Below are 23,242 nucleotides of genomic sequence, written 5' to 3' on the forward strand. Positions count from 1 at the left end.
TAATATCACAGATGATGTTGTTTGCCTTTCGGCTTTTCCCGGTAAGGGGTCGCCACAGCGGAACTCCGGTCCGCTAATGATTGGCAGTAGATTTTTACGAAACACCGAGGTGCCAGCTCGACGCCCAACCTTCAACGAAGGCACACCCATTTATGCACACATGTCTTTCGAACACTACCCACCACAGGGAGGACATGCAGACTCCACACTGAAGGCACTCCCAAGCCCAGCCGAGAATCAAACGGGAGAACCTCTTGCTGTGAGGTAACATCGCTACCGCCATACCACCACGGCTGAATATCACAGTCGATATAAAATAATAAAGGGTAATGAGAAACAAATATTACTTTCCTCAAAACTGGAGCGATACAAATGTGAATTGTCAGCTTTTTTTAAAACCTCTTCGTGTAAATGTTGTCATGTTTGGTTGAAAGTCTTTTTAATGAAAGGTGATTCCTCCCTGCCAAGAGATTAATTGCAGAGTTTGTCTCCTAGGTAATCTCTCAAGTGAAAATCCCCAAGTGCTGCTATACCTTTACTTTTGAGGGAATGGTGACCTTGGAGGTAGCCTATAAAGGTTATAGTTTTGGCTGTTTCTAATATTGGCAATTTTTTTGATATGTTAAACTGGATTCATCTATTTTCAGTGACTTACTTTTCAAATGAACATTGACAATTCCTTCTTAATACTTTGTGTTTGGCTTAAATTGAATGCATAAAAGGGAATACTAAAAAGAAAGGTTCAGCAGTAAATAAATACAAGGAATTTTCAAGACATGGAGGTTGGACTAGATTGGAAAATCTAGGAAATTACTGATATGCTTATGAGTGGGATAAAGAGTTCTGTTACTAATAATATGTTTGTTCAGCAGATTTTGTATTCCAGATATTTTGTCTGAAAAGTTTACTCCAGCTAATGACATTATAATGAAGAGACATTCAGCCTTATTTGTAAGAGAATCTAATACCAGAAATCCATATTTAAAAGACATTCCTGAAATAGCATTGGCCACAGTAATGTTGTCAAAAGATAAATTTGTCTCCCTACTGCAATGTCAGGATTCAAAATGCTGAGTCCTGACGTGTAAAAAAAATGCAGGAAAACAGATATCAAAGATCATTCTTCTTTTTTTGCAGGGAGGGCAATTCCCTCTCTACTCTCACCCCCAAACTTATGTATAGCTACGCTGAGATTGCCATACCTCAGGGAAAAGAGAATATTCTGAGAAATGTGAATCCTGTACTTAATACATGTTAAGTCTGGATATTCAGCCACTCAGTCTCTGCATTACAAGACTCACCAACGGGGGTCCCAACTTTTCAAAACAAAAGTGCCCATAAATTGATAAGTGGGAGATAAATGCCCAATATTATATGGTGTTGCAGAGGACCCATTGGTATGCCAGACATTAAGCAGTAAGATGATACAGTAAAATTCTTCAGAATGAACAAAGTTATATTTTCTGGGTAACATCAAACTAATCAGATAAATATTAGAATAAGCACTGCAGATTGAAAATAACTGTACCACTACCAGACTAGCAATAAGCAACAAAGAGAGTAGGATAGCACATCTTGGATGGAATACTGAGCGGAAACTAGTAAGAACAACAGATTTAAAATGTCAGAAGTAGGGAGATTCATAAAGGATACCACAAAGTGTAACCTATGTTTACACTTTGTGTAACCTTCCTGAGTAGACAGACTGCACAATCATTGTGGAAGGGCTGTTCTTGATTGCAGAAGGTATACACAAAGAGTGTGCATAGTGTGCACTATGGGGTAACCTTTAAGAATTCCCCACACAATTTAAAAACTATATATCATCAGAGACTCAGGAATATTACTTCTTGATTACTGCTTACTGGGGAATTTTGAACAGTAGTGAAAGAAGACTGGCAGGATAGACCATAACCGATTGCTTTATAAGAGCAATACTGGGACAGAAGGGGGAGTCAGGAGAATGTGTAGTGTAATTACGTTGTATTATTATCAGCAATCATGTGGTAAAGGTACTGTTTAACATTACTTTAGCTATCAGCTTTGTCCCAGATGACTGGCGTACAAAAGGTTCAGCTCCACCATCATTAGTTTAACATTTGGACCAATGAACAATACCTCTGTAGTACAAGACGCTCGTTATTCCATATTGCAGATTTAGTAATGAAATATGAACCCAAGTGGTTTGTTTCAAATTAAAAACTACCACCTTATAAACAAACTGGTATTGAAGTAAACTGTGGAATGTCCTGGGCAGAGAATGATGTGTTAATCAAACATATACCATTCTAGAAATGCTTATGATAGTGTATTTAAAAAATATGCTGCTTATGGAACGAATGGCTTTTTACATTTAGTGTAATATTTGGGCTGACACATTGGGCTACTGAATAGGGTAAATCATATAGAAGATCCTTAACAGTTAACAATAATTAAGTAGCATCCATGAGGTTTTTCCTGCAGATGGGGGGGGGGGGGTTATTCTATGAAGTAGAACTCATCATGAATATAGATGGAAATCTTTTTTTTATTCTAAATTATTCAGGGTTTGGATGGCATATCAGGAGGATGTTAACCAGGTAGTTATTGTCTGCTCATTTTTCATTATGGAAATGTCAGACACAGTACTTGGTCCAGTCCTTTAAAATGATTAAGGAAAAACTTTTAAAAAACAGAGAACCACTTAAGTGGACATAACATGGAAAGCTGAACATTCTGACAGTTAACGCATGTCATGTGGTACTGTGTTTTACACATCTGTTCAATTTTTTTAATCTAGAAAAAAGACACAGAAAGAAATCCCTATGAGAACATTTAAAGTCTTTATCACCATGACATTCTGAATCTATGCCTTCAAAGACATGATAAGTAAGTAATACTTCATCCTTAGGTGAAAATGAACAAATATTAACAGACAGTTAAAAAGAGACATTTACAAGCTATAATATATGTAATGAAATCCTCTGAATAAGGCCCTTACCTCTTCAAATACAGTCATATTGATAGGCCCCTGCCTCTTCAAATACAGTCATATATGCTTTTCATGACTATATCCTGTGTAGAGGTACCAAAAAGGATTCAAAGAAAATTGCAGATTCAGTGACTCTTGTATAAGGAATCCAAGTGCAGCCTACCAAAATTGTACCCTGCCCCCTTCATCCATCCAAACATACACTCATTTTTTGACCATTTATTCTGGTAAACAAGCTGATCAGGGCTGACTTCCATACTCCCAGCAAGAATCCCCAACTCATCCTGTTGATCCTGAAGTCATTTCTCCATATGTTGAGAGATATAAACCCACCAATCTGTCCTTTGTTTTCCCTAGGTCTTACTACTTGAGCTATACTCACTATTCCTCATGTAGTTATACTCTAGCAAGTGTCCAAATCAGCTTAATATTTATTATCAACCTGCACCAGCAGTGTCAAATATCCATGAGCTGCCTGGACTGTTAAATGTTTTACTCTGTCATACACAGTGACTCCCAGCTACCCTGTGAAAGAGCCTCATTTCTGTCATGGCAGTCACAATCTTACCCTTTCAGCCACTACTCAAATCTTATGACCATAAGTGACAATGTGGACATAGCTTTACTGATAAATTTAGAGCTTCATTATATGATTCAAATTAAATTCTAGTTTTTGCACAGTAGTCCAGTGCAATGCCTCCAGTATTGTCACCAGGGCATCCTTTGGAAGTCAGTCTCCAAGTTTCCTGTACCTTCACTCACAAACAAGACTGCAAGGAACTAAAATTTCTGCTCTTGGGATAGCTGCTCCATGTTCACAGATACACAGTTAGAATGGGGCAAAGGGGGCAGCCACCTCAGGTGCAATGTGTTAGGGAGAGTGATGGTCAAATGCTTATCATTCAGTAGTGCAGTAGTGCATACAGAAATGAATGTCAATATTGTTTTTGCATTCAGGACTGAGCACTTCAATGCTTCATGTGTGGTCTGAACTATACTTAGCGGTAGCAAGCCACTTGCTACAATACAGCAAAGGGTTTGATACAATTTAAAAGGAAGGCAGAGCGTTTTTTTGGTGCTCAGACCTTCTTCAACTTAAATTAAGGGGGCTGCCAGATAGGGAATGGCACAAGGCTGCAAAATAACTGATCTGCAGGGAGCCATCCATGTTTTTTCCAGGAGGTAAAATTGTATCTAATTTGCTTGTGATGCTTTGTATCTCAACCCTTTCACATTCAGCAATGAGCAACTCCAGTGCATGCTGGAGATCACATGTATTTGAGCCTAAGAAGACATAGGTTCATAAGTTAGATTGGCCTTACCCATCCCATGGTCAATAATTATATATCACCCTTAGTGAGAATAGAGGGGATCATACCACAGATAATTTGAGGGGACCTGTGCAAGGGATAAAGCATTTAGGAGCTGCCCCTCTCCATTAGTAGTACAACGGGCAGTCCTGGGGTAAACCTTCTGTTTCTCATTCAAAGATCTAAGTTGTGTCTGAATTTGGAGAGGAATGAGCTTTTTTTTTTTTAATGTGGATGGGTAGTCAGTTCCAAATCAGTGGTATCCTTTGCAAGATATACCTGTCCCTTCAAGCCACTCTGTTGAAGCTGCAGAAAAGGTTTAGAGTCATAGACTGGGTATTCATGCTCCTGTGAAACTTGTTGATGTGCATTAAATCCATCAGTACTGGGTTGGAAGACGCCTTATATGCCAAACACAAGTCAACTCTTAGCACTCTCTAGGATACTTAGTGTAATGCCAGGGCAAAAGGGGGTATTATAATCAATGATTGGCCTAATGAGGGCTGAGTAAAGGGGTACCATAACATCCCTAGATATGGACACAATTCCTTTGTTTATAAGCTGTGCAGTATAGAAGGGTTTTCTTTAACAGTGGACATATACTGGTTGAAAGCAAGGTCACTGTCCACAAAAGTTCCCAAATTCTGAAAAACTGGGTCAACTCCTGGAGGTATATTGTCAATGTGGTAGTTTCCCAGGGTAGAAGACCTTCCAAAGGATACAATAATGCATTTTTTAGCATTTAGTTGCAGTCATCACTATCATCTCCAAACAAAAAAGTGGCAGTCCTCATATCCCCAAGCATAACCTCCAGACCTTGGCTGTTTCCTCTTATTTGTCCACAAGAATAAGAAACAGGAAGGGAAAGAAAACACACACTCAGTGGAGCCAGATGCCAAACTTCAATCTACACATCTTAATGCTAATAATTCAAGATAAGCCTTGTTTTTCAAACACAGGAACAGAGCAGCATGTGGTGCTGGTGATCCAAGACCCTGCACTGTAGAAATGTCTCCCAAAAGGCATTCTGGGAAATACAGTGATATTCTTCTTCTGTAGCCCACAATTACATACAGGCAGTACTGACAATCTCACATGACCCTTGAAATATCCCTGCAAAGGCAAAGAGCTTATTCACTGTTCTATGTACATGATGGACCCCACATTGCTGGTCCTGAAGCAGAAGCTAGACTATTGAACAGAGACTCCAAAAATACAGTGTTCTGCAATATGCCACCAACACACTAATATATGAAATTCCTACATCAGAATGACATTCTTATATTTAATTGATGAAGCAGTAACAGTATTAACATTTTCTTTAGCATTAATGCTGATAAATGCTGTAACACTTCAATAAAGGTGTATGAAATGATAAGAAAAGTATTTTAGATTATCTATTATTACCACATAGAAGTTTAAATGCAGGTAAAGTTGATAAAAAAGTTTTGTACATTACTTTAACAGACACTTCCGGGACTTACTCGATAAAGTAGACTTCTCCTTTCTCGGTGTAAGCCATCTCCCAATTTTCAGGGAGAGAGCCCAGCTCATCATTTTCCTCTGGCTTTATTATCTTCCTTTTGTCTCCATCCTCCAATGAGTCACTGGCACGACTGTAGACTGGGGTTGCATATGGCTGTGGAGGGATGTCACCAGAGGCATCGGTACTCTTATCCTCATGTTCACTAGATTCTATGTGGAAAAAAAAAACACATGCTGCTAACATCTGTACATTTTGAATCTAAGGAAAATATGCATAATACAGAGCAAATACTGCAGCATTTTTATGACAAATAATGTGGCTACTAAATGCATAAAATGAATCCCCAACAATAAATTAATTTTAAGAAACTGGAATTATAGGCCTTTGAATTAAAACATAATGCAATAAGATTATGCAGTTGTGATACTAGGAGCCATAAAGTCTTTTAACTTTTAATGGCACCATTTTGTCACTGAATACATGAATTATTATGTAAGGAATTCCCTCAGACTACAGGCAGAAATCATTTAGTTCAATAACAATAATGGTAAGCATAGTACTACATGCAAAAGCTTAAAAATAGCACTGATCTGACCTTCCTAATACAAATGTTGATGCTACATTTCAACCTGTAGGAACATTAATATTCCTGTCCCTATCCCACGTCAGCGTTAAATGGATATTAAACACCAAAAATGTACTGCTTCAACTATGGCTTCTCAGCACAGTTAAAGCCAAGTCATTTCTAGAATCTACTGTTACCTTTCCTTTGAGCAGGTAGGTATTAGTGGCAAATGAAGGCACTAGGATAAACTTTCCCCAAGCCACAGATACGTTAACCACGTATCTTCCGTTTATTACCTGTTTGTGCATCGTGTGTCAAATAAACTAAACTAGTGTAAATAAATAAATACCGTATTTCTTTTCATACAAGTGTACAATCTAAAGCTGAACAATGAAGGATATTCATTTACTTCACGTATTCCTGTGGGTCCCTATCATAACACTGAAAACTCATAACACTGAAACTCATAAGGTCGAACCCATATCATTGAAAACTCATAACATCGAAAACTCATTTCACTGAAACGTGTAGAACTGTATAGAATTGTGTAGAATGTAAGTGATGGTGTCATTTCCTATCACAGGAGTTATTAGGGAAGTGATGCTCACATATTATGTGTGAATTGCGATGGTCAGCATACTGTTGTACCCCCAGATCTGTAGATGTCTGTATTTGCTCTTAAGCATTGGTTCAGCGTTGTGGTGTTTTTTCCTTTTCTCCATGGTTGTGTGATCATGGAGTTAGTATACATAAGTAAGGGCGGTGTGGGGAGCAAAGCTCCTCGTATGGGGATGCAGGGGGGCTTGCACTCATCCAAAACATGTATTTAGGATACATTTCTTGTGGAGAATGTTTTCAGTGAAATGAGTTTTCAGTGATATGGGTTTGACCTTATGAGTTTCAGTTTTATGGCTTTTCAGTGTTACAACACAGACTCATTCCAGTATATCTGTCTTTCTTCCCTTGTGTTCATAAGGTACCTGTTAATCTATCAGAAATGCAAACAGTACAGATCTAGGGAAGAAGCTTATTAACCTTCATGATAAACTGACAAGAAGTGCCCAGACTGCACTCCAGCTATGAAGGACTGATGAAAAAAAACACCAAAGAACTATATGATTATATTGTTGCCATTTTTAGTCACTTTACTCATCAGGGGTGAAGCTTTAATAAAACTGCATCAGATAGTAGTAGTCGGGCCATTACAAAAGACCACTTAAAATTCTTAACATTTATCAAATTATTATTAAAACAATAAGCATTTAAACTCCACTACCACTTCTAAGGTCAAAACTAATGGTCAAAAAATGCCATGTCAGAACCAGATGAGTAATAAAGAAGAGGGCCTTCAAGTACAGTTTCTACTGGACTTTATTCACATCCCATAAAGATTGTGCACAACTGAACAGTATGCATTGTTTTGTGACCTATGTCACACTAGTTTCAAATGTGTAACACTAGTATACAAAAAAAAACAGTACAGAAGAAAATAAAAGAACTTCCATAACTGTTCTTGCATTATCGATGGAGGTAAAAACCTTAGTACTAAATATCTCCAAACTGGTATACAATAATAATCTCCATATACAAGGGAAATTATTTTTTATAATTGACAATGCAGTTTAGATGTCTATAATACTTGAAAAAGTATGTATTTTTAACAAACATCATTGCAGCTTTCAAGCATTGTGCATTTTAAAATGATGCAAGACACAACTCCCTGAACCTTTCATAAGCTTAATCACTTAAGGATTAAACTCAGGAATACTATGCAGCTAGAAGATACAAGAGAATAAGGAACAATTGAGATATTTGCAAAATTATATTTCTGCACTGAAAGTCTGCTGTACAGATAAGCAATCTGCTAATGGTGCTAACTTACATGTATACCACAGGCATGAGCATGACTACATGACTATGGCACTCAATTTTTTATGTTATGACTCTGATGGGCTAGAATTACATCTAAGATATTTTATGCCACATAGTAGCCATACCTTTTTATTTTGAAGTAGTTTCACCAGGTACAATGGAGCATTTTCAAATATCTCAAAGCAAATGTCCTGCTCCATAAATATGTACGATGTGATAGCAGGCTGACCAGTGCATGCTGATGCTATGTAATATCCTCTGTACAATGTGCCTTGCACAGACAAAAGGGCCTGCTTTGCATTTGGGATCCCCCCCTTAGGTCAACCCTTAGTGATGTAATGAAAGTGTCTTGTCACTGTATAACATTTGCATAATTGAGATCATATAGGGTCATTGTTAACTCTCTATACTAACTTCAAAGAGCTCAGTATGCCTCATTTTACAAATGTGCACTAAAAGAATGCAGCATCCTTGATCTGCAGATGCATTTGCGCATATGAATACAGACATATACATTTTTTACTATGGATAACATGCATGTTTATACAAGTTTCTATTTATAGCCTCTTTTAATGCTACTCCTGTTCTATGATGCTGAATGTAAAGTTCATAAAACAGAGGGATACTGAACAATGTGTCAATGTGCATGAAAAGTTCCCTACAGAACAGGCCAGAAGGCACAGATTTTTATAATATTATATCCTTTGAAATGCAGATCATAATTCATAAATAAATACAAATAATTAAAATGAATGAAAACTTTGGTCATAGCAAATATAGAATTAAAATATTAGCACTGCATACACTGAAAAGTTCTGGCTGTAAGTGGACACGTTTAATTCTCTTAAAACTTTCCAAAATGACTTACAGTACAAAGCACACTGTTTAACGGAACACAAAGAGATCCCCAGTGGATGCAATCATTTGTAAATGACTTATATTACCCTATCAACTTATGTATATATTTATTACTACATTCATTCATTCACTTGTTCATTTATTCATTAATCACAGATGTTATAATTTCACAATGCAGAAATTCAATCTTCACTACACACAAAATTAAAATTTCATATGCTGATACATGGTATAGAAAGGTAATGCAAGCTGTATACTCTTTCAATTATTTAAAGATGACGGAACAAAGTAAAGTAGATACAAAGTTGCAGTTAGGGTGGAATGAAGGGGACGGATGTTCCAGGTGCAAGTTTCACATCTCCTGATCTTAAATCCAAACAAAACAAAGTTACTTCTCTTCTACCCAACCAATAGATCTAAATCCAATAATGGGACCATCATCTATTGACAATAAACTCAGATTTGATATACATATCAACCAAGCCATTAAGTCAGTCAACTCTACCCTACTATATGCCTCTTCTGTCCTCACTCACCTTAACAAATCTGATCTGGCCAAGCTCTCATCCTGCAAGTCAATTCAAAAATAGTCTAAAATTCCACTTCAAGTCACACTGGCTATGTCCTTGCTCAAACAGACTAGGCTCTGTGCCATTAAAAACAAAACAAACAACTAGCTAAGATGATGAGTACTTTGTATACTGTGAAAAATAAATATGTATCCTGTCTAACTCTATGTCATTATAAAATAAATAAATAATAAAATAAGTTCTCAGGGGCATGATTGGCATAGTAGAAGAGGCATCAGTTGGTCCCTACAAGTCAGTGCTGGTAATAATTTAAAAAGCCATTTACTAACATTGCAGCTGTTTAAATTATTTGAGAGACTGCCTGTAGTAAGTGTGTTTGTAGCAAGGAGCAAGTACATCAATTTTGTAACAGTCTCTACTTTTCTACTAAAAATTGGAAAGATCAATGTGATGGAAAATGCTAACTAACTCATTAAGCCTGGAGGCCTTCTTTTTTGCTGCTCAGGATGCCAAATGAGAAACTGCTCAGGGAACTGCTACACCTCTGGGTACACGGCTAGAGCAAGTAAATCTCACATGTGCAACATCTGTACAGTGCAAAGGTGTCAAGGCACAGCCTTTAAATCTGTACCACTGTTACCCATTTCATGTTTGAAAATGTGTGTATAATCCAACCTGCAGCCATCAATTAACATCTAATGCTTGGTGGCAAGGTCTCACAATCAACATTTCTAACCACCAATTTAATAATGAAATGTGCACCAATTTAATAAGCAAATGTGCACTGTAACTCAAATAATAACCCACAACTACATACGGTTCACGCCACATGGTTGCAGATCTGAATTCTAATCACTAGCCACCTAAGATTTAATTCATCACAGATGGAAGTTCATACCTTCTACTTTAATCTTACCAAAAGGTGATAACTAGTAGAGTATATAAAATATTGCATCATAACTATAAGAATCAATCAGAGGAGGTTAGAAAGGATTGGGAAGAGAGATTGTATAAGCAATTCACAAAGAAACAATGGGAGGGTATATTTTATGTACTGTATGTGTCCCAAATATGCAGCAAAATGTAAAAGACTTAGGATTTTTCCGTGGAAATGTTTACACACACACACACACACACACACACATATATATATATATATATATATATATATATATATATACATACATATATTATACCCCAAGTAGACTCCATAGAAGTTTTCCTCAGGTAGACAGCAAATATTGGAGGTGTGACAGGGAAGAAAGATATAATTGGGAACATATTTTCTGGGAGTGCAGTGAGTTGGCAGACTTTAAGGATTCCCTGCGGGATGCACTGTTGGAGATGCTGGGTGGGCAGATTGGTGTAACGAGGGAAAATCAAAATTGTCTAGATATAGTAAGGCCTTGCTTTGTTTAATCATGGTGGTTGCCAAAAAAGGAATTACTATAAAATGGAAATCAAAATCTAAATCAACTCTACTATAAGTAGTGAATATAGTAGCAGAGATAAAACTAAAAAAGAAAAAAAATGGGAATTATGAGAACAATATATACAGAGAAGGAATGGGGTTTAAAAGATGGCAGGACTTAAATGAGCTATGTAATGTTTGACTGAAAATGATTGGGTAGATTATAAGTGATGTATAATGTTTCCGACTGGGAGTGTATCAGTATGATTTGTAATGTAAAGTGGAGTGTGCTGGTGTGGTTTGTATAATTGCCTATGTCATCTGTGATGATTTAATAAAGATGTTTATTATTTAAAAAGAAAAAAAGCAAGAATTGAATAACTTATGTAATGTTGCTTAGCTTATATGATACATAGCAATATATGTGAAGTATAATGGGTCATGTTTTACAACAGTAGCCCCCGGTCATTTTGCTCAGGAATGGGCGTGGCCATGCTGCTAGACATGCCTAATGCCTGTGATGTAGCATTCATATGATGCATGACTGATGTTTTACTTAGATTTGCCTGTAACATCATGAATATTCATTCCTTCTTCCTCGAGGTAGTGCGATCTCGGAGTTGTTATATTTGTATTTATATACTCTGGGGTGCAGGGGCCTGGCCCCCCTGCAAAAAACACAAGGAAAAAAGTAATTTTTGTGATGTAATGTACCTTGCCTTCTTTCTTAAAGTAGTGCAATCTCTGAGTTGGTGTACTTGTATTTTTTGTCATGGGCAGACTGTTGGGTGGGGTTTGGCCGGGCCTTGCTAGTGCGCGTCGGGGGGGGGGTACTGTTGTAAAACATCACAATATAATGTTTGTAAACATGAACTTGTTCATACAGTTTGATCACTTTTATATAAATGTAAATGTGCCTATGTCACAAGTGATAATTCAATTAAGGGGTTTAAAAAGAATAGTGATTTACACTTGTCAAAAATTATTTTCTCTCCAGTACCAACACACTTCTGTCTTTATGTAATGCTGCCAAAAGTTAAACCTTTCTGGCACACAGAGAACACAGCTACTGCTTATCCTTAAACTTATCCAGATGTTAAATAATTGTATGGAGGCAGTCATTTGTGTTGCCATGCTATCACCTCTCTACATTTTTCCCAGCTTTGTAGACCTCAAGGTAAGTGCTCTTGAGAAACATTTAATACATGAAGTCTCCGGTGATTAAAAGAATATTTTAAGTTATACTACCCAATTCCTTGTCTCAAGATATCATTTGCATTTTTGTAGCAAGCTAAAAGCCATTTTTCCATTTCTACATGGCACCCCCCTGCCTTGTAGTGCTGTTCATATTTTATGAACCCATATAAGGGAAAGTTGCTGTCCAAGTACTAAGCCATCCACTGTGGTATCAGTTCAAGTCTTACTGAGGAGAAATACTACCAGATCCCTTCCAAATTCTTCCTGTAACCATCTGCCTAGAGTGAATCCAGTTATTTAAATCTATAATAAACAAAATATAAATTCAAGGAGTACAATTTTTCTGAATATGACAACTGTTTTACTGTAGCTACTTTCTTCTTAAAGGGTGCTAAATCCTTTCCAACTTCTTATGTCTCATAACTACACACAAATAAAGGAACCATATTTGAATAACTAGACAAACCAACCAATACATCTACACTTCACAAAGAAACACTACTGAGAACTAACCTTAACAAATCAATACGTGTGGGCACAGACATTAACAGACAAATCCTTGGGCACTAATATTCCCAGGTTTTCATAATGATTTGCTTGTTGAGTGATTTTGCCATCTAATGCATACAGATATTTCACACTACTGCAATCATAATAAAGAACTACTCACTCCTTGCATTCCAAGGTGTTACAAGATACCCAGAGAGGCAGTCTATCCAATATCAGTTGGAGTCTGTTATGGTCATGAATGTTCAATGCTGAAAATGCCACTTTAACATCATCAGTATATATACTGCAGATAGTTGGAGCTGATAATGGCATGGATAATATAAACAAGTGAAAAAAATATTAATGCCTTTGGTACAGTTTGAGAGAGATTTCTAGAGGCAGACAAAGTGTTACCCATGCTCACTGAGTAACTATAGTTACTTAACCAGTTTATAACCCTCTTTACTATAAAAATATTGATATTAGTTTGTCTCAACTGTTTAACAACTGCCGTATGCTGAATATGATCAGAAGTCTTTGCTATATCTAACTAGACAACTGCTACATTGAGACTAAACCCACAACTTCAGTTATACTTGAATAGCTGTAAAGTTAGTCAATAATATACTGTTGACCTACAATGAGTAGTTGCTAATGCAGATCACAACTGTCAAGTGAACTAGGAGGTAACAACTACAAAACAATCATTCCAAATATTTTACTGTAATGGTAGTAGAGATTATCAAGCTAGGACAACCAGGATAATTTTGATTCCATCTTTAATGACTGGAACTATAATAGCGCTTTTCCATATGACTGGTGGAGAACCACGACAGAGAATATTGTGGAAGAATATAGAATAATTCCAACAATCTGGTTCCTAATTTTTCATAAAATTTCCATAGCACTCAACTGACTCTCCTGCACTATGTGATTTTACATCAGTAATAACCTCTCTCACCATTTCTTCAGTAATTATAGGCATTTAATGACAGAAGTGTTTATTATTTTGGTGTGATAAGCAAACTCCTAGTATAGTTCCAAATTAGCTTTGAAAAGGTAAAAGCTATCTCCGATACTTTAGTTATGTATTTGCCCTATTTATTATAGTTGGGATGGAACACAACTGTGCTATTAGATTTTGCATAAGGAAATTATGTTTTTATCCTTGGTTTGATTTGCAAGGTGTCCTTCCTGTTTTGATTTAATCTGATGATCTGTCTTTGTTAACCCTTTTTGTTGCATTATAGAACTTTTCAGGCTGGGTGACTGTTGTACCTCAAAAATATTCCATATATATTTTATTTTCCTTAAAGTATCTTTGGTCATACTATTCCAAAAAAGTGGTTTACCTCTGAAGGAGTTTTTGGCAAGTACTGTGGGATGATTCTCATTCATTGTTTTGTCAAATCTCTCATAAAGTCTTCACCAGAGTTCTATGGAATGTGTTTATAACTATGGATCAAACAACTTAAGTACCCAGAGAGTAATGTCATCATAACCTACCTGGTAAATTGTTGTGAAAGACTTATCTAACAACTATAAATTACATGGCAAAAATATCTTTGTCTTGATACCGTTCTGATCTGAATTCACAAGTGGAGGTACACCAATGCATTCTGACATACAAACATAAGGATGGATGGAAACTACATCAAAATATTAATACGGCATGTTGGAAAGGTAACCAGTCTATTATAGCCCAGATTAGTCACAGCTTCCACAAATGGAATATCACAAGATCTAGAAGGCCTGTTAAATGTTGCATTAATCTATGGATACAACAGGATTTCCAGTCAGTAAATGATAACCAGTATCTACGACCTCAGTTAATTTAACCATAAGTTCACATGAAACTTCTAGTGTCAAATTAGGACTTTTTAACAGGAACATTTTCAGGATGTTCTTGCCTGAATACAGAGAGACTTCAAATATTCTTAAGTGTTTACAATTCAGAATAATACTTGATTAAACATTTTCATTAACATGTTCAAATATCTCCACCAGATATGGTATCTCAACAATTAAGGTAACCATGATACCCAAGTAAACTAAGGATGGTTTATCCAAACTAAACCAAGTTTTTGAAATGGGCAAAACATTCTCTTATTCAGTATCGTTTACACATAGCAATTCATTCACCTTGTAAGAAAGTCTTCTTGCATTAAATGAAAATAATCCACTCACCTGATCTACTATTGTTTAAATTAATCTTGTTGGAGGGCCCTTTAAAACATTTGACCCACTGGGTATCCCTTCATGCCAGGAAGCTATTTCTTATGTGGCATAAATGATGCCTATCCCTTGCAGAAAATTGGTGTTTTATAAGCATGGCTTCCAAAAAAATATCTATTATTGTAGGTTAGACACAAGCATCTTATCTCACTGTTAAGTCTACTAACAAAAGCAAAATTATGGGACAATCAAGGGGAAGGAACCACATCCATAAAACACAGCTCAAATCATTTGAATCTGAAAATTTCAAATATATGCCTAAAAGGTGTAAGCATATTTTCCAAGGAAGTACAACCTAAGCCATTCAAGCTCTCATAGTCTGAAATATAATCCCAAATTACTTGATTTACTTTTATTTTTAATAGTTTATCCTCAAATCCTTTAACAGGAGCCTGGTATATAAGAAATGTTTACTTATTCTTTATCTTTGGAAGGAGGATATATAAACTGTTTAATATGGAGTACCTTTTAATCAACATTTTTGATTTATATGTAATATTATTTGCTCCAAAGTTAACTTTTTGTGGATTGTTAACTACGAAGGGTTTGATGAGAATTACATGTTTGCCTGAGACTAAAACGAGTATCTTCAACTATGGAGGACAAGAGGAACATGCAGTAATACCACTATTAATGGCTACAGATGTTGATGAAAATGGTTGTGCTTCAGAGTCTACCAAATCTATTTATATCAGAGGCACTACACACACACCCCACCCCCACCCCATGGACTTGTTTTTTATGTTGAATGCACTACCTGTAGGGAATCCTGATTTTTATTTTTGAAGATGTTTATTTCCCTTTGAATTGTTTAGTTTGATCACTTGCACTGCCACAGATTAAAGACTTTTTCCTACATTCCTTCTTTCTTATGATAACTTTCTGGACTTCTGCTCCTCATCAACAGTATTCCTTATGTGCCTTATTTTCATAAGTGGCTCATCTGCAAGCTGTTTTGAGACACTGCCATTCTTCTTCAACTCCACCTGTGGCAGCTGGCACAGAATGTTAAGTTCATGAGCTGTAGTTCCTGACATATATGACTTTAATCCCTCACCTCTCATTTGCCAACTGTGTGACTTTCAGCAATTCAATTAATATGTCACCGCTGGAAAGGGACTGTGTCCAGTGGGCCTTCCTGGTTAATAAATGTGGATAATTATTTTTATTATTATCATTTCCTCTTCTCTTCTTGAGGTGCTAGAGCCCTAGGTGTTTCCTAAAACTCTTGTGCTTTTACTCCAGCCAACTTCTTGGTCTTCAGCCTAGTATCTCATGACTTTAGAGCCTTCGCTGACCACTTCTAGTAGCTGATTGTGGTCACTAGTAATTTATGCTTTGGAATGACCATTTCACTGGGGATGACTTTGCAAACTATCCCAATGCCCTTTCCTTACTAGTATCAAGTTGTATGCTGGTCATTCTTGTATGAGATCTTGTGACTATATCAGTTGCTCAACCATGTGTTGTCCACCATCAGACCATTTGCCAGACAAAAGTCTACAAAGGGGTCTCCTTCTTTATTCCTGTTGCTCACCCATGTGGACCCAAGCAGTCTTCGTATCCAGCTTTATCTGTTCAAATATGTACATTTAGGTCCCAAGTTATCAGAACTGACTCATATTATCCTGTTTTATGTAGAAGGTCCTGCAACTGCTGCCTGAATATACTCTTTTCCTCACTATCACAGCTCTGCTGTGCAGCCAAGACTTAGATTATGTATATGGCCATATCTTTTCAATGTAGTCTGATTGCCATGAGTTTATCACTAATTCTGATGACACCCCTCACTGTCTTCTGAAGTCTCTCTCTCACCACAGTTCCCACACCACTTCTAGTGGGGTTTTTGCCGAGTTGTAGACTCTGGATCCCAAACCAAGTAGCTTTGCTGCACTGCCTAATTTTTTTCCCGGTTACACAGGTTGCTAAGCTCCCCCTCCTCCTTACCATCATGTCATCATTGCATCCTAATAGTGAAGCTATACTGAGTGTAGCAATCCTTAGTTCATGTTTAGCAGGATGACTCAACAGTGCTACTCCCAGGTTATCCAGGCAGGCTGTGCAACTGGACACAGGCCACCCAGTAGCTTATTGACCCAGGGCTGCTGGACTTCCTGACAAACACACACCAGAAAATAGAGGTACATAGACTCCTCCCACTATTAGCATGAGACCCTGGCATAGGTCAGAGTTTGGCTAGGTCCTCAACCCACTTATAACTGGCAAATATCCATGTCCAGGTTTTTGTAACATCGGTCAATATGACCAAATCATCTACAGCCAATTTTTACACCACTGAGTGGCTAGCCCTGACATGCGCTAAGAAGGAATACTAGTCAGCTTACAAAGGGTCTATGATAGTAGATGTAATATCAAAGAAGAAGGCATCAGAAGCACTTCAACAACTTCTGGAAAGTGGATCCACAGATGGCGCAAAGAAGCCTATCAGATTTCAAGGCCAAAGCAGAAAAATAAAGAAAATAGTCATCAGACATCCTTCATAAGGGATGTCACCAACAAACCACTCACCAGTTGACAGGACATAAAAAGTAAATGGAAGGAGTACTTTCAGCAGCTTCTGAATGAAGAAAACACCAAAGAAACATCTACTGACTCACACAGCCTACTCTGAAACAGGAAGACTAGTCTACCCTAGAAAGAGTAAGAACAGCACTACAGAAATGGGTGAGTTAGGGAGAAATGGCTCCAGATGGTAGTCATGACATTGTGGAGAGAAAGGCATATTCCAGATGACTGGAGGATAAACATTCTTGTGTCAGTGCACAAGATCAAAACAGACACAACTATGAGCAATACAGAGGTATCAACCCCCCTGTCATGTTGCATGAAAGTGCTGCAGAGAGTGACTGACAAACAAATACGCAGATAAATAGAAAGTAAGATGGGAGATAAGCAGTTCAAATATAGATAAGAATGCAGCACAACTGACCCAATGTCTGAAGTGAGACAGGTAATTTAGAAGAAGTGCTAGAGATGAGGAAACAGTCCAACTGGGCATTCCTAGACTTGGAGAAAGCATATGATGAGGTCTGAAAAAAATGCTGATTTGGGCAGTCCTGAAATGGTTTGAAATTCCAGAAAAAATGGAAGAATTAGCCCAGGCTATGTTCAAGGACCCAGTGACACAAGTATGAACAGTGTTTGGACACACGGATGGATTCCTATGGGAGAAGGTGTGAATTAGTGTTCAGCTATAAGCTCAAGTCTGTTCATATTGGTGAAGGACTACATGGTTCAAGGCCACAGAGAGCACCTCGGCCATGCAAGGATACAATGCATTCCACATGTTCAGACCTTAAAATGAGTGTGAAAGAACCAAAGGCAGAGGTGTATTCATTTTCATTAAAGACAAATACACCTCAAGATTGGTCAAACAGTATGACTCCCTAGAGCTACTCCAAATAACTGTAGGAACAAAAACCTTCCATAACACTGTTAGATATACAGTAGGTCCCCCACCATGAACCACAAGAACACTCTGCCTACCTGGACCCACTTGAGTCACTCATTATACAGCCAAAAACCTTGGTCATGGGTGATTTCATCTATCCTTCCATTGATTGGGAGTCATATATAAGCATCAACATGCTCACCCTAAGGTTCCTGGACTTTGTTAATACAAATGCTCTTGAATAGATAGTCTGTACCTCCCACAATGGGTTCAAATATCCTAGACATATTACTCATCAACACAGGCCATCTCTGTACTACCCCCTGTGTGTTGCCCTCCATGGTAAAGTGTGATCATAAATCAGTCTCATTCAAAGTAATGATCATACCTGACCTACCCTCAAGGGCAAAAATATGAAAAATGTATCCAAAACAACCTATAGCCCCCTAAGTGATGGCATAAATAGCTTCAAACCCCCTGCTACCACTGTCAACAATGACTACTATACAGTGGTGTACACAAATGCCCTGTATAAACACCTTTAAGAATGTACAAATTCATCTGTACCTGAACAGATCAAAACAAGGTCCTCACAAAAAAACAAGCCATCCTGGTGGACATCTAGCATAAACAGGTTATACAACAAAAGAAAGAAACTAATGCCTAAGAACAAGAAGGAACTGTCTCAGGAGAGGAAGGACACCCTCCACAGCTTGAATAAACAAATTAGATATTTTGTAATGTCCTCTAAAGTCAACTGCAAAGCTAAACTAGCATCCCTAGCTAAGGATAATCACAAGGCATTATTTAGCTATGTCAGAAGTCGAAAAGGGAAGGCTCAGCTTTGTGCAAAACTAGTAGTGGGCGGTACCACTCATACTGACCCTGAGAACATTGCAAACCTGCTAACAGACAGATTTGGTGCAAACTTCAATCTCCCCTGTCACCACCAGACATACCCCAAAGCATACCTGTCACCAGTCCTTTACCTAGTAACTCCAAACAGAAGGTCATAACTGGACTCACCATGGCGAAAAACACAGCCTCTATGGGATCAGATAACATTCCAGGCTGACTACTAAACTGTCTAAAGCAGGACCTAGTGGAACCACTTGGTAATCTCTTCAACCACAGTCTAAGTACTGGCTTTGTTCCAGCAGAATGGAAAACAGCAACAGTAATTCCCTTGCACAAAGGGAGTCCATCAACTGACCCTGGGAACTATAGACCCATAAACCTAACCAGCCTTATCTGCAAGGCCATTGAGAGAATCATCATGGAACTTTTCAACAAAGACATAGGTGACCTTCAATCTCTTGGCCCAACCCAGTTTGGCTTTGTTAAGTGTAGATCATGCTTATTAAACCTAGTGGACTTCTCTGAGAATGTCACCGAAGCCCTCGATGAAGGCAAATAGTACATACAGCCTATCTTCGCTTAGCCAAACTTTTGACACAATTCTCCACTCAGGCATCATTGAGAAACTCACCTATCTGGGACTTAACCGATCTGTCACTAGATGCATTGTAAACTTGCTCACCGACAGAATACATATAATCAAAGTTTCGGATTCCACCTTTACAGCAGACCAGTTACCAGTGGTGTACCTCAAGGATCTGTGCTGGGCCCCCTACTGTTTGGAATGTTTTTCTCAGAAGTCCAGGCAAAAATTGATGGCCTGTGGCTAACCAAGTTCGCCAATGACTGCAAACTGGGTGCAATCACTGAGTCCCCCAACAATGCTGACATACTACAAAAAGGGCTTACACAGACAAAGGATTGGTGCCAAAGCTATGGACTTAAACTAAGAACAAAAAGTCTGTTATCATCCCTTTCGGCAAATGGGATGTCCCTGCCAATTACAATATTAACAGTACCTCCCTTAGCTCAAACCCTGTGGTGAGAGATTTGAGAACACAGGTTGATAGCAAACTTAACTTTGATCACCATGTATCCACAGTGGTAAGGAAGACCTTCTATGTTGCACATCTCATAAGTAATGGCATCGTATCCAGAGCTAAGGATGTTATAACTCCCCTATACTCATCCCTCATCAGACCACTAATAGAGTACAATGCTCCTTTCTGTATGTACTTCACCAGGCACCTGCAGCAGCTGGACAGACCTCAGAAGTTTCTCACCAAGAAAATTCAGGGCCTTTGATACATGAGCTATGTGGACAGATGGAAGGCACTGTTACTGTACTCTGTATTTTTATACTCTTGTAGGCTGCTGAGAGGCGACTTGTGCCTGGCCTACAGAGCAGTCTCGGACCCTGCCCTAATGGACATGCTGCACATCTACAAGTCAAATGGGAAAAGATTCACCCACTCTAGGGATCTTAACCTAGCCTGTAACATTAACAGGACATGCTGAAGACACAGATATGTCTCCCAGAGATTGTCACGCATCTAGAACAAACTCCCAATTCAAGTAAAACAGAGTGCCTCAATGACCCTATTTAAGCTTAACTTAACTGAGGGAGACCTTAAATTTACCCTGTGGGTGTCACATATGCCCCTCTTGGATAAGGGCAGTTGTTGCTGATCACAGACTTGCACTGCAAATATAGACCATAAGGGAACAAGGGTATAACATGGCTAGGCTTATAAAGGTCCTAGGGCCAATAGCCTTAAATCCTTCTATGAACTTATGAACCTATGTATGATTTGGTTCACAAGCCAACTTCATATGTTGTGTCCCACATCTACCGAATATATCAGACATCCAACTCTTGTGACAATATGGTTTAGGCACCTTTTATCCATTTTTGGTAGTCTCTTGCCAAAATACTTTGGCCTGTATGAAGATTTGGTAATGGCTTGACATACTTGCTTTGAATCTTGTTATTAAAATATCTGCAAATATGAGGTTTCAGTATATCTAATCTTGATGTCATGTCAAGTATCTCATTTGAGATAGTTTGCATTGCATTTTAGTGTATTAAAATAAAAAATACACCATCCTAGAAAATGAAAGTGACGTAAAACATTTTGTCAAAAACAAACTGAAAGTTGTGACTCTTTTTATCCTGTTTCCCACAATGCTTCAGTCTTTTTAGACTTTTATCTAAAAAATATTTTCCTGTAATCATTCATAGAAATCATTGATAATGAAGATGCAATGTCTATCTCCAGTTTTAATTTAACCTTGGCATCTTCTGCTGTAACTAAAATGCTATTATTATTATTATTATTATTATTATTATCATCAGTCACTGTACAACATTAATCAACTTGCCTAGTGGGTTTTATTCTCATATATGGGTCTTGTTCTGCTGGAACAAGAATCATTGTCAGCATCCATTATTTTGTGCAACTTTTTCTTTTGTACCAAACATGCTGCACTTCAGATGTGTTATGTGACATACCTTTATATCTTTCCAACTACACAGACCCTTATAATGACATTTTTGTCATTCTTTTTAAAACAAAAGTTTCTCTTGTCAGTTACACATGATCCCATATCTAAAATAAAATTGTTCTTGAGAGACAAAAGGGACAATTTTCACTATGAATTCTATCATGTCTTGATGCAGGTAACAAGTCTATCTGACACCTATTTCCACTGATAATGCTATGCTTGCAGCTTGTTATAATATTAGTCCTTTCCGTAAAAGTAACTTCGTTGTACAGCTATGCAGTACATTCCACACACAGGTTAGTTCACTATCATACCTCTCAACCTCTTAGAGCAAGAAATCTGGAAACAGCCATAAATAAAAGTGGGACAAAGGCCCAAAAATAGGAACATTTTTTAAATATTGCTCTTACAAACTTAGAAAGTTGATAGAATAACAGGTTTTGCATTCGCATGAATTTTCTGAAGGGTATTAATTCTGAAACCCAAATGTCTGCCATTATTTTCGAACTTCAGCCTTTAATGACTTGCTACTATTTGCCAGGAAACCACAATTTTATGAAAAACAGACCAAAATATATGAGGCAAAAATCAGGACAATCTGAGAAAAATCTGTACAGTTGAGAGGTATGTTCACCATCAAACGTAGTGTTCCTATATTCTCCAGTCAATGCACATGAAATAGGTTTATCTCTTTTATGAGACATCACCTTTTCCGAAATTAAGAAGTATATAGATCCATATGGTTGTGAAAAATGTATCTGATTTCTTCAAAATATTGCTCATATGGTTTAAATGCTGCCACCAATTTGTGCAGAGATGTGGAGACCATAAGTCTTTTTGCCTATTACAATCAACATAAGTATTTCATAATTTTAATGCTGACAATTCATCACTATCCTACACTTTCAAAACATGTATTCAAATTTTCTTCAGTAAGATTAAATACCGTTTCCCAAGAGTCAGCCATTTTGTTTCTGAAACTAATATGCTTACTCTCTGTTCACTGCTTGATTTTATGTTCTACACAAGCATTATAATGTATATAATTCTTAAGCACATATAAATCAAAATTTGTGTTATTCTGGCACGAGTGCATGCTGAAATCAGTTCTATTATTATTATAAGCATTTGGTTTTATTACATTTATTGTCATGAAAAACAAAAATTCTTCTTGGAATTCTTTACCTTGAATAGGAAGTCTTGACATATATGTTTTTCTATTAAGGATAAGCCTTCATGATTCACAGATGGCCCTTCTGCTGAGGTTTCCCACTAGCGGGACCCTCAACATGGAACACAGTTGTGCTTACTGAGCTGCATGCTAATGAGGCAGTCTGGGTTACATGCTAAAGCTAATAGCCATGCACTCTCTCCAAGAAGTGCCAAAGATGCACAATTTATGCTGTAGAGCGATTCAGAGAATAACTCAGGTGTATACATTTTTACAGTTGGAGGAAAAAGTTAACACCATCAAAGGACAGCAGTTTCCCATTCACTCTTACAGAAGCAGTTAGAGTGGATGTAAGTGCTACAAAGACATGCA

At 37.5% G+C, this 23,242-nt stretch overlaps 1 protein-coding gene across 6 annotated transcripts in view; it reads right to left on the reverse strand.

Moving 5' to 3' along the window:
• The window catches only part of MAGI2 (membrane associated guanylate kinase, WW and PDZ domain containing 2), a 2,888,931-nt gene that overhangs the window by 1,904,678 nt on the left and 961,011 nt on the right, over window positions 1-23,242 (reverse strand). For all 6 annotated transcript variants that reach the window (XM_044088324.1, XM_044088323.1, XM_044088325.1 and 3 more), the window contains exon 4: window positions 5,766-5,976. In XM_044088324.1, coding sequence (XP_043944259.1) covers window positions 5,766-5,976 — 211 coding nt within the window. The remainder of the gene's footprint in view (window positions 1-5,765; window positions 5,977-23,242) is intronic.

Source organism: Protopterus annectens, chromosome 11.part0 (genome assembly GCF_019279795.1).
Source record: "Protopterus annectens isolate FY-2018-M chromosome 11.part0, PAN1.0, whole genome shotgun sequence".
NCBI classification, from domain to species: Eukaryota; Metazoa; Chordata; order Ceratodontiformes; family Protopteridae; genus Protopterus; species Protopterus annectens.